Raw genomic sequence first — 13,061 nt, 5'->3', positions numbered from 1 at the left:
CCAGTCCGTATGTTGAAGTGTCCTTGGCCAAGATAGTTTTAAGTCTGTGTGTCAAAGGTAAAGCGCTGTATGAATGCATGTGGAATCGTGGCTTATGGTGGTCTGTAAGGCCATCTATTTTACTACTGACTGAAGCAGGCACTGTTCAGCTGGTCTTGTCTGTATTGGTTTGATTGTATGAGTTCAGTTCCCAGATAAAGAAGTAACTGAACACCCAGTAAATTCTTGTTTCATTTGGGCCGATTTATCACGTCGCAGAGATGTAGCAACTTGTTACATCATCCACTGATTTTTGAGTCAGCAAGTTCATCGACTGGTCTGGTGTTAAATACTGTACAGACATGTCCAAGACAGGTCAGTCAGAGTGTTGTAATGTTTAGAAGTTGCTGACCACGAATGCTCTGCAGTTACACGAGTTATTTTATTAATGTACAACAGCAGTTACCTGTCGATTCAAAGGTGTTACAACACCACCAGTCCCTTACCAGGGCCACGCCCCTTTCCTTCTCAGTCAGCGATGTTAAAGAACGAGTGGTGACGTAATTAGATGTCAGCAGCTCAGTGTGGTTCTGCAGGACTTTGATACAGACGATGATTGTTGACGATTGTCGGCTATGTCAGCTATGCCCGCTCCGCACAGGCATGGAGATGTTAGCCTGGAGAAAGGCACAGTCTACTGCTGTTAGCACTGTTTATATTAGCAACACAAGCTGCTAGCACCGCAGCAGCCATCAATACTTAGGTGTGTTTGGATTGCGTGGGCAAGAATCTAAGACCTACCTCTTCCTGACCACCTCCTCTTTGTCTGGGTGGACACCAAGGCGTTCCCAAACCAGCCCAGAGACATAAACTCTGCAGCATCTTGGGTCTGCTCCAGGGCTTTTTGTAGGACAGAGTCTGGAGAGATCCAGAGAGTTTGACAGCCTCGGGTTCTTTGATATCTTTCTTAAATCCACTGTCCTGCTGCAGGAGGCTACTGCCATCGAGGAGTGCATGGGGGGAAGGGTTCTAAGTCTCCAGCAGAGGTTAGCTAGGCGGTTCATGTCAAAAATAACAAACAGCAGCGCTATATGAAGTCACCGCACAGTTCAGTGGTACAAAACCAAGTTGCTAAGTGTGTGAAATCTAATGGCGTTAAACTCAGTGGAAGACTGAAAGCACATCCATGACAGCTCGACATTCTGATTATACAAACACAAAAATGCGTGTTGGATTGAATAAATAGTGTCTCTCTGACTTGAGTATAAAGAAGAATTAAGAAAAGATAAAGGACCCTCCAGGGAACTTGTAAAAATCAATCCTATGTACAATAGGGACTAACTGGATGATTAACGATTCCATGCAGGAGTTTCTGTGAGGTGAAGCACAGTTTTCGTAAACGTCAGGACCATAGTTACAGATGTGAACGCTGAGAAAGCAGCAGTACAAGCAAGTGACTTTCACAGATTTTTCACTTCACTTAATTTGTCTCGTGTCCTCTGTCATCCGTTCTGTTTTCCCCGGTCGCCTGCCGGGGCACCTTCATCAACTAACTCCGGTCTATCCCCTTCTCTTAGTCTTATCTATCCATCTTCATCTGCCCTTCCTTTACCCTCTCCCTCTTTCTGTAAGCGCTGTTATCCATTCCTCTCCATCTGTGTCTCCTTCCATCTTTACTCTCCCTCATTTTCTCTCCCCCTTTCCTCACATGTGGTTTTGCTCTCCATCCCTCTGTACTCCATTCCTCCACCTCCTCCTCTTCTTCTCTCATCCCTTGCTCACATATGGTTTCTCTCTCTGGATCTGTGTTTGGTGTTACCCAGAGTTCACTGGGGCTCCTGCTCATATGTGTGTGTGTTTTACAGACAGAGATAGAGAGACGGCGTGTGTGAATGTCTGCAGGCTTACGGGTCTGCCTGCCTGGGCCTGTTTCTGTGTGTGTGTGTGTGTGTGTGTGTGTGTGTGTGTGTGTGTGTGTGTGTGTGTGTGTGTGTGTGTGTGTTAGGTAGAGTTCAGCAGGGCAGCGGCAGGTTATGCAACTGTTTGAAATGTGGGCCATTCCGAAGAAGACTCAACCTCTCCAGCTTGTTGCTTTTCTTTCCTTTCCCTTGACCCGTTTGCCGTTTACTTTCTTGGCGTTGTTGCTTTTATTTACCTAAATGTAAAAATGTCTCCATGTGGGGAACTTAAAGGTTTCTTGAGACGATTTGGTCATTTTTTAAGTGCTGAAAACATAAACATCCGCATTAATTTGGCACAAGCTGCAAGTGCCAGAACTTAATACTATTTCCTTTGGAGTTACCCGGACTTCACAAGTGGTTACTCATATAACATGCGGACTGATCTTCATCACAAGTGGCACTTGTAAGCAAGCATAATCTGACTAAAGCAGTAACCCACAAACAAATGTGCTTTTAATGTTCTTATTAATCACACTGAGTAATAACTCACAGTGCAGTCTGGACGCAAACAGCAACATCATGAGGTTTCCTGTGGCAACTAAAGGGAGCTGGACGGCAGCGGGAATTTTTGACCATTTCTCTGTTGGTCTCTTCGGTTCATCGCGGTTTTTGAGCAGTCTTCAGAGGGGTGTACTACCCAGCGGGATTATTTCACTGGTCCAACCCACTACTTTAAATGAAATCGACACCTCTGAGCTTTGTAAAGTTTTTGAAAGTTGCGATTGAAACGTGATTGCACCTGCCAGCCTTTTTCAAGGAGAGCACAGTTGGTGTGATTTTTACAGCGAGCTGCACCTCTATTACTTACACTCCCAATCCTGTATTTCTGAGCATACCTTAGGACTCACTCATGTCTGATATACTAACCTAGTGGCATAGATGCGACAGCAAGGTCGTGATGAACGTGATTATCACTGCTGTGAGTGAGGGGGTGGTGTGGGGGTGCCGAGCTGAGCAAAGAAGGCCAGAAAAGCTGTGATAAATGTGGTCATGGAAGCGCCACACATCTGTTCACAAGACAAACCTTTGGCTCTGAATCCATCTGAGTACATCGTAGTTGTATAAAACACCACATATTTATCTTCAGAGCTGCTACAGGTTCATGTTTCCCTGGTTTTTGAAGTGGGCACCAGCTGTTACGCAACATGTTGGTGGGTTAGTGAGTGAATCGGTGATCTGCTGGTGTTTATTTCATCACTGCTTAATGGATAATTTATCATCTCCAAAATCTGAGATCTTCCTATGAGTAAAACAGAAACACTCCCTAAATCTCACGTTCTTCCTCTGACTTTTTTTTTCTAGTTACTGGATTTGTTCACCCAGTGGGATTGGTCAACCTACCTGGCTGATTACGGCAAACCCACCTGCAAATACCTGAGAGTCAACCCACACACTGCACTGGCACTGCTGGAGAAGTGAGTAGTGATTCATCATTCTGGGATTCACACATTACTGTTAATCTATTGTTCTGTTGCCTCATTTTTTGGATGACTCAAATCCTTGTTTTGCCATTAACTGACCAAACAGTTTCTGATTCCAGCTTCTTAAATGTGAGAGTTTCCTTGTTTTCTCAGCTTTATACTACTGTTAATTTCATGTTAATTAATCTCACAAAAAAGTTGAAGCCCTCACTTTAAGTTTTATGAATTTTCATAAACTTCTTTCTATTGATAAAACGTCAACATTTTGGTTAGTTCCCCCCCACACATAAAAATTTAAACCCTGCCTGGCTCAAATTTGGCTGATTTCCTTATCAAGGTCTGCATCACATCCAGCATGTTTGCAGTTGTAGATCAGTGGAGATCCCACTCTGAGCTTGAGCGCTTGTGATGTGTGCTGGATCCCCTTCAGTGTCCCAGCACAGTTTTATTTTAGGGGAGAGGATTAAGTTTCTTGGAGCCAAATCTGGATTGTGCCTCAGACAACTCCATGTTCTACAACAGTCTGATCCAATTGTTTATTTTATATATTTATTTTTATTGTGTATTTTTTTGTAGTTCGCAAACCTAAAAGTGTCTAAAAAGAAAGAAAAATAATTTCTGACCCTGTACCCCCAACATCAGGCTTGGACATTTTGGACTCTTCCATTGAGATTCATTTGTGGTATTTCATAGTGAAACCTAGTTCTCACAACCAGCCCTTGTCCTTGATATACAAGTATTAAAGTCAGGTTGATTTTACACAGAAGTTGATGTTTGTCCGGTTACAGATGTACATGTGTTGGGAATGGGATCAGACAGCAGTGAAAGTTGCACAAGGAGATGACCTGGAAGGGCAAGCTGTTGATTTTGCCCCCTTCCTGATTTCTTAGACTGATGTTTTTGTTTGCATTTTTGTAACGCTTCCATTTTTTCAGATCATCAAATAAATGTCAACATTAGGCAAATATAACGCATTACAAAAATACAAAATGCAGTTTTTAAATGATGATTTCATATATTAAGGAAAAAATTCTATCCAGATCTACCTGACCCTGTTTGAATACGTCAACTTTGAGCACCCACATGTTTTGGAAAGCTGAGTTTAGTTTCACACACCCACGCCGAATTACTGCAAGAACTGTTGAATAGAGAAATCACTTAAATACAACCTGTCTGACGAAGTGCATTGTATTAAAAGATGTCAAACACCAACACATCACGCCATGACGATCTAAAGAAACAGCTGAAAAACAAAGTCATTGATGTCTGTTAGTCTGGAAAGGGATACAAAGCTACTTCAAGGCTTTGGGATTTCAGGGAATGATGGTGAACCTTCCCAAGAACACAACGACGACTCATCCATGAGCTCACAAAAGAACCCAGAGCAACATCTAAAGAACTGCATGATTCAACAATCAGAAAGAGACGGGAGGAAAGTTTCAAAGAGAAAATCACTGCTGACCACAAAGAACATAAAGAGTCGTCTCACATTTGCCAAAAAACAAGACTTTTGAGAAAGTATTCTGTGGACTGACGAGACAAACTTTTTGTAAGGTTAGAGTCCGGTTACGTGTGGTGTAACACAGTATTTCATAAACAGACCATCATACCGGCAGTCATACATGGTGGTGGTACTGTGAAGGTCTGGGCTGCTTTGCTGCTTCAGGACATTTTGCTGTAATTGATGGAACCACGATGTCTGCTTGATGTACCAGAAAATCCTGAAGGAGAATGTCCAACCATCAGTTTGTGTCCTGAATCTCAGGCTCACGTGGGTTATGCAATAGAACAAGGATCCAAAACACATCAGCGAGTCCACCTCTGAGAGGCTCAAACAAAATGAAGAAGAGGCCCGGTCAAAGTTTGGACTTACGTGAGATTTAGATGCTTTGCTGTGACTTAAAACAGGATGTTCATACTCAAACTCCCTCGATCTTTCTGAATTAAAACAATTCTGCAATGAAGAGTGGACCAAAATTCCTCCACAGAGAAGAGACGCATTGACAATTAACACAAATGCTTGATTGTGCTGGCCCTGGCAGCAACAACTCTAGTCAGTTATTAGATTTAGGGGAACAATGACTTTCTCACAACCCATGTAGGTTTGGATAACGTTTTCCTTTAATAAACCAAATCATCATTTAAAATTGCATTTTGCATTTACTGTGGTTATCTTCTCTAATGACCTGAAATATTCAAGTATGACAAACATGCAATATAAATTGGAAATGAGGAAGTGGGCAAAGACAATGTATGTTAATGGATGGGTTTGGGGTTTGTGGGTTATGCAGAGCTCCTTTAATGAGAAAGCCAACATCAGATCAGTGGAAATCCAGCAGCATTCCTACATCAAATCTCATTTGAACTTTTGAACTTCATCCACCTTTTCCTCCATCTGCTCTTTTCTGTCTCCTGTCCTCCTTCATGTTCTTGACAGGTTGTTTAAGCCGTGAGTATCGTGTGTGTGTGTGTGTGTGTGTGAGAGTGAGATGCTTGTTTGAGGCATGTACTTACACCAAGACCAGTACTCGGGTTTACTAAAGCTGTTTACCTTCTTCCTTTTTAAAAAGGGTGTGTGCAATCTCACCTTCCGTATTACTCACTCTCACACATCCTGAGAACATAAACTCATGTCGTGATGATACTGATGTTTATCGCCATGGATGTTATCGCTACAACACCACCCGCATCCTGTATCTGTGTACCATCAGTGTAGGGCCATAGAGCCCGAGCTGATATGAAAATAGGGAAGATAACCACACACACAACCTGCATGAACTCAAAAAGTTATAATCTGACTTTGTGGATCACCGCCTCTAAAAGTTTTCACACAGAAACCTGAAAGTAAATACACACTTTTAAGACTTGAGGCAAGAAACAACAACAAAAAAAAAAATACACACGCACAAAGTCATATGTTCTCATTCATTGTGCGGCAGAGCACCTTAATTAGGGACAGCCTTTTCTCTTCAGATAGCCAGGCCTGGTGGTCTCTCTTTGCCCATGAGGAAGCACCCTACTGGGGTTAGTCTGGTCTGCTGGGCCCCCGAACTTCCTGGAGGTCGTAACGCTCCAGTGTTCAGCTAAAGAATACAAAAAAAAAATACATGCCGAGATACACATGTGACAATGAAGGTTTTTTTCTTCTCAAATAGGCGACCTTAGCAGGGATGTGTGCTTGTTCTGAGCATGCTCATAAACTTGTGTTTTCCTGATTGCATGAAATGAACAGCCCAGTAAATATTGATCCTTATTTGTCCCTGATTGATTTCTTTAAAATCTTTTTTTATTTCTGATTGGCTCTTCTTTCTTCCCTGTTTATTCTTGCTCACCCACCCACAACCCATCTCCAGGATGAAGGAGACGAGCAGGAAGAACAACGTCTTCGCCCAGTTCAGGAAGACAGATAGAGACAGGCAGAAGCTCATCGACACCATCATCAAGCAGCTACGCAACCTCATCGCGCAGCACCACACCTAAAGCAAGCCACACAATTGGCCAACAACCCCACGAGGCTGGTGTATGCACCTTAAGTTAAAAAAAAAAAAAAAAAACTTCAAAAAGCAACAACAAATTAGGCAGTCTAAAACTGGAAAAAGCACACTGGATGATAAGCTTGCAGTCTGATTAGTGTTAGTGGTTACATTTTGGCTGAAGACAACCATGTAAGAAACTGTCCACAGTAGCATGTTAGCTGGAAGGACATCCTTTTAAAAGCAATGTTGTACATCCTGAAAGTTCAGTTTTAATCGAGCTATCTGGATCTGCTTAGATAACCATACAGGCTTCTCAAAATGTAATTCCGTGTCCACACGTCCTACCGACTTATAAACAGAAGTCTGGTGCCATGTTATATTTTTCTTTAGTACAGAAAAAGATCAAAACGAACAACAAAACTCATCTTTCTAAAACTGTTTACTCGTCTATTAGAGCCATTTGCGATAAATGGCAGAAACCTGCTGAGCCTTGTGTTTTTTAAAGTTCAATAATATTTCCCACTGATTTCCACCAATGATCGTCTCAGTAATTAGAAAAGGTGTCAGGAGGTCTTTAGTTACCAAACGATAGATTAATAGATTGTTGGTTTTGGTCTTTCATGGTATTCGTTGATGAGGAGGAAATCTAGAAGCCCGTCGGCTATTACCTGACGATTTTGGCTTCAAGCTTAATGTTTTTGGGACTTCTGTTGTAGCTCTTCGATATCTGGGCCAAAGCTTCCTGTTCTTTGCCCGAGGCATTGTTTGCAGTCCAACAATTAAGGCTTAATTGTCTTCAGGCTGTTTGGTCAGTAGAAACAGAAACCAGAAAACTTCGATCCATCTATTTTCTGCAGCTTATCCAGAATCGGTCATGTGGGCTGCGGTCTAAGCAGAGACACCCAGACCTCCCTCTCCTCAGCCAGCTCCTCCAGCTCTTCTTGGCGGACACTTCCGTGTTCCCAAGCTGAGAGACAAACTCTCCCTCCTATCAGATAGCTATCTCAACTGGCTCCTTTCATTGTAGAGGAGTGTAGTTGAATGACCGAGCTCCTCAATCTGTCTCTAAGGGAGAGCGCAGACAGCCTTTGGAGGGAGCTCATTTCTGCATGATCGCCTCCTTTCTGACATTTTCCGCAGCTCAAGGCAGCAGATGAAGGTAGGAATAGAGACTGAACATTAAATTGACAGCTTTGATTTTACAGTTTTAGAAAAGTTATGGTACCGATATCTTCTCCTAACACAAAGTATATTCACAAGTTTGTTTTCTGGCTCTGTAACCCCAGTTACAGAGAACTAGTGTATTTTCTTTGGCTCTGCCTTAAACCTCATGATGTTCAAGAAAAAAATCTATATCATCACCAACTTCTGCCTTTAACTGGACCTGGTGTTCTTCAGCCTGGAAGGATTCTGACTTTGGTCTCTTTAGGAGCACAAGTGATAATGAAATTGATCATTTCTTTTTTATCATGCAGCTAAAAGGAAAAAAATGTAACATTACAAATAATTCTACACATGCTGTTATCCACTGCTCTCAGATCAAATGCTCTCCGTCATCTTTGAAGCTTGAAAAATACGTTTCCAGTTGCTGGATGGTTGCTATCGATCCATTTGTGGGTCTGCTTAGTGGGAATGAGAGTTAATTTTGGCTTAAAAGTTTTGTAAGGGAATTGTGTACAAGAAACGTTGAAGCAGGTTGTATTTTTGTGCTCAATTCCATTTTCCCCTTCAGTCCTTCTCAGACTGAGCCGGGCCGGTTAAGCCACCCATCCTCACCCGGCCTTTAATGTCTTCCGCATCACTCTCCATCACTGTGACGTGATAACAACGCATTGAATGTACATCACAGAGGGCCGCCTCCCATGGCTGAATGTCTTTCTGTTTTTTTTAAGGTTGTGAAAAAGCTGGAAAAGCACTGAAAACAAAAACAAGATATTAGTGAAAATGAACAGAATGTTACTGCCTTTATCTTCTAACAAAAGGGGGGATATTGGCGCAGCTTGGTAACCCATTTCCCCTCTTAGTATATACAACCTGCAGACACTTGAAACTTGATTTGGCAACCTTATTTCCTTTGGTAGCACAGTGCATGTTGGGGGATTTAAAGGGGTGTGTGTGTGTGTGTGTGTGTGTGTGTGTGTGTGTGTGTGTGTGTGTGCGCGTGCGTGCGTGCGTGATGGTGGTGAAATGGAAGGGACATGGCTTGGGTGTTTTCTTTGTTGTAATGTATTACAAAAACTAGGTCTTAACAAGGGCGGGGGGGGGGGATGCTTCAACATTGCAACTTGCTATAAAACGTGTAGTTTGCTTGCCACGTGGTTTGGAAAGATTTGTATATAAACCGCCGTAGACAGATGTGTGTCTTCCATGAACATGCCAAGCTCTGTGTGAGTGTGTGCAGTGAGGCTACTTTTACACACAAGCTTAAATAATTGAAGCACAATACTTAATTCCTTTCACACTAGATCGTCTTTGAAACTAACGGGGGTCTTTTCACTCTTTGTATAACTTTTCTTTCTTGAACTCTGGTGCAATAATGACCTTGGAAGAAACTGCAGCAGGTGTGCGTGTGTGTGCGTTAATCATATAGGGATTATAAATAGGGATTTATAAAGGGAATGCTAACCTGGTGTGGGTGGGTGTCTGAAGGGAAAAAGTGTCTTCCTTCCCATGCTCATGAGTGTGTTGTTTCTCTTGTGCATGGCAGCACTGTGCTTTTTTTTTTTTTTTAAATAGTTTTTTTTTCTTTAGTTTTTTGAGTCATTATTAGCTGTGCATCTTTTTTTTGGGGGGGGGGGGTGTTTTTGTTGTTGTTTGTTTGTTTGTTTGTTTGTTTTTTTAGAAAGGGAACGAGGCCGTCGTTATTGAATGTGCCTTTTGCTGTATTTTGTTGTTTTTCCTGCCAATAAAGCAGCCGTCCTCAGCCGTGGTGATTGGACTCTGGAAACACTTCATTCTTCACAAAAAAAAAATGAATTCAAAATCTGCAAAATTTCCTTTTTTTTTCCAGACTGCGTTTGCTCTGTTTTCTTTTCTGCTATATTATTTATGATGCTGTTTTGAAGCTTTTATGTTAATACCCTGGACTTGCACAGTTTATTATGATCACAGTGAAGACTGCTTTGCATTTTCTAAACAACTGAAGGCTATTTTCTTTTATTTAAGACAGCTGGGCATCTACTACATTCACAAAAACTACTTTTATTATAAAAAAGATTTTCTCACAACTATAAGAGATCTGCAAAACATTTCTCAGTATTCCTAATAATTAATTATTAGCAACTAGTAACTGCAATAGACTGTATGTAAAAGAATGACATTGACACTGTGGTACCACCTCTTGATTTTGGACTAAGCATTTTAAAGCGTTAATATTTTAGTTGCTACTATGTTGGGTTTTTTGGAGTCACATAGCTCTTTTTTTTCCAGCTACTAGGTGGAGTGCTAAACCAACAGCTAATGCCAGCCAGCATTAGACAAAGAGATAAATAATGCTAAATAACAGAGTAATAAAAGGCTTCACTCAAACTGAAATGTTACAGCACACAGCAGGTCATAATATATGTCAGATAATTTAATTGAAAATACATCAGAAAGCACAAACACCTTGGAGAGGTGCAGTTTAGTCATTCAGATTAGCTGAGGTCAAGCCTAGCTAATCAAAGTATGATGGTCAGTTTATATTGTTTAAGACATAATAAATACATTTTTGTGTTAGTGCCACTGTCCCCGTTTTAATTTACTAAAAACTTTATTGGTATCCAGAGTCCACGCACTGCAGATGTTGTTGCTAATTTGTTTTTTGGTTTTTTTGTAAAGCAGATGTTGTTATTGAGACACTGTACACGCTGTTGTATTAAACCACTAATGAATGAAACAAAATACTAATAAAATTATGACAAATGCCAACAGGTGAATATGGAATAAATGAAAAACTGTTGAACGTTTTGTTTGCTGAAGTTTCTTTTGTCGCTTGAAGCTACATAATCATTTACCCCTTAGATGTAAAAAGGCTGATGGGGGTATTACAATGCAACAATCTCCGACTCTACAGGCTTTTTGGACGAACTTCCAGTACAAAGCCTCTTTTGAAAAAGGAATGCAAATCTTAAGCTCTGCTGCCAAGTTTCATCTGAACAGACCACAAGACTTCTGAAATAATGTCATTTGGACTGATGACACCAAAGTCCAAAGTACAGATATCTGGCCATCATGCACAGCACCACATTTGAGGAAAACCAGATACCTCATACCAGCTGTCAAGCAGGGTGGTGGAGGTGTGATCATTTGGACTTTGTTTTCAGCCATGGGGTTTGGCACCTTGCTGTCATTGAGTCAACCATAAACTCCTCTGTATACTGAAATATTCTAGACTCAAATTTGAAGCAGTCTGTCTGACAGCTAAAGCATGGCCTGAGCCAAGTCATGCAACAGCATAAACAGAGCAACAAATCTATAGCAGAGTGACTGAAAAAGAAGAAACCTGATGGAAATGCTGCGGTGGGACATTCAGAGAGCTGTGCATAAATGAATGAACCTTAATGAACTGATGTGGTGGTGTAAAGAAGAGTGGACCAAAATCATGGGGTAAAGCACTGTATCAGTACCATTTGTCTTAGCCAGTGCACATCTGCTCAGAAACATTTAATTATCATTAAAAAACAAAATTCTGGTTATTAACATGGATGATTTAAATGTGAATTATAACATTAGCAATATAAGAATTATACAGTCTATGGTGTTAAATGATTCAGATAAATAATTTCATAAAAGGAAAAAGGAACAAAAACCAGAAAAAACTGCTGAATAGACACAAAATCCCAGAACAGATCCACAGGAATTCATGAGATAGTCATGACCTCTCATTTACTGATTCATTGTATGTTCCTGGTTGTGCGACCCCTGGTAGTAAGAACTGCAATTTGTGATAACTAGCAATGAGTCTTTCACATCACTGTGGAGGAACCGTCCCACTCTTTGCAGAATTCTTTTAACTCACGTACACAGGAAGGTTTTTCAGCATGAACAGCCAGACTTAAATCCAGAACAACAAACAACCTCCAAAACCTGATGCATAACCCAAGTGAACCTGACCTTAAGAGCGTGAACTGATAGTCAGACATTCTCCTTCAGGATTTTCTGGTAGAGAGCAGAATTCATGGTTTCATCAAGTTGTCCTGAAGCAGCAAAGCAGCCTCAAACCATCCCACCATGTTTGACTGCTGGTTTTATGTTCTGTTTATGAAATGCTGTTTTAGTTTATTGCAGATGTAACGGGTCTCAAACCTTACAAAAAGTTCCAGTTTTGCCTCATCAGTCCACTGAATATTTTCCCAAAAGTTTTTTTGCTAAATGTTAGTCGAGACTTTGTGTTCTTCTTGGCCAACAGTGGTTCTCCTTGAGCTCTCTCATCGATGTCATTTTTGCAGTCTGTTTCTGATTGTTGACCTCAGTAATTAGTTACTAATTACTTTTTTAAGTAACTTGACCAACACTGGTGGTGAGTGAAATCACTGTAGATGAACCGGACGGCTTGTTTTTGCTGAATTCTTTTAATTCATGCACACAGGAAGGTTTTCAGCATGAATGTCCTGTTAAAGTAATGCCTGAACAACAAACAACCCCCAAAAGCTGCTGCATAACCCAAGTGAGCCTGACCTTCAGAGCATGGTCTGATGGTCGGACAGTCTCCTTCAGCATTTTCTGATTTTTTCACGATTACCGGTAATTATGATTTCATTTTAAGTTGTTTGATTACATTTAGGGGTGAAAAAAACATCTGTGTTGAAATAAAATATAACAGCTGCAACATCTGTTAAAAACTTGTTTACTTGGTTGCCATGGTGATGCTGACTGCTTTTTCTGAAAAATGTACGTACTTATAATACAAAACGACTTCCTATTGAAATGCATTACTCACAAATTATTGCTCACTGACATAGACTTCTTATTGCGACTCGGTCAGGACAACAAACGCACTGCTGACAGTTGCAAAATTTCAGGCCCCACCGCAGCCAGTTATCAACCTATTTTTGGCATCCTCCTGTTACACCAACCCTCTGCATGTCCTCCTTCACCACAACCACGAACCACCTCTATGCTCTCCCCTGCTGCCTGGCAGCTCCATCTTCACCATCCACTATCCGTCTTCTGCACATGTCCGAACCATGTCAAACTGAGCAGTCCCTCTGATGTGCTCGTTTCTAATCCTGACCATTCTAGGC

At 41.2% G+C, this 13,061-nt stretch overlaps 1 protein-coding gene across 2 annotated transcripts in view; it reads left to right on the top strand.

The window, feature by feature from the left end:
- exoc6b (exocyst complex component 6B) overlaps positions 1-9,633 on the top strand; it is a 132,101-nt gene extending 122,468 nt beyond the window's left edge. For both annotated transcript variants that reach the window (XM_080891102.1, XM_080891103.1), the window contains 2 exons: positions 3,243-3,355; positions 6,715-9,633. In XM_080891102.1, coding sequence (XP_080747228.1) covers positions 3,243-3,355; positions 6,715-6,841 — 240 coding nt within the window. In that variant the 3' untranslated portion in view covers positions 6,842-9,633. The remainder of the gene's footprint in view (positions 1-3,242; positions 3,356-6,714) is intronic.
- The last annotated feature ends 3,428 nt before the right edge of the window (positions 9,634-13,061 follow it).

Source organism: Rhamphochromis sp. 'chilingali', assembly GCF_963969265.1.
Source record: "Rhamphochromis sp. 'chilingali' genome assembly, chromosome: 1".
Taxonomy (NCBI): Eukaryota; Metazoa; Chordata; class Actinopteri; order Cichliformes; family Cichlidae; genus Rhamphochromis; species Rhamphochromis sp. 'chilingali'.
This window is presented reverse-complemented; position numbering and strand designations above follow the sequence as displayed.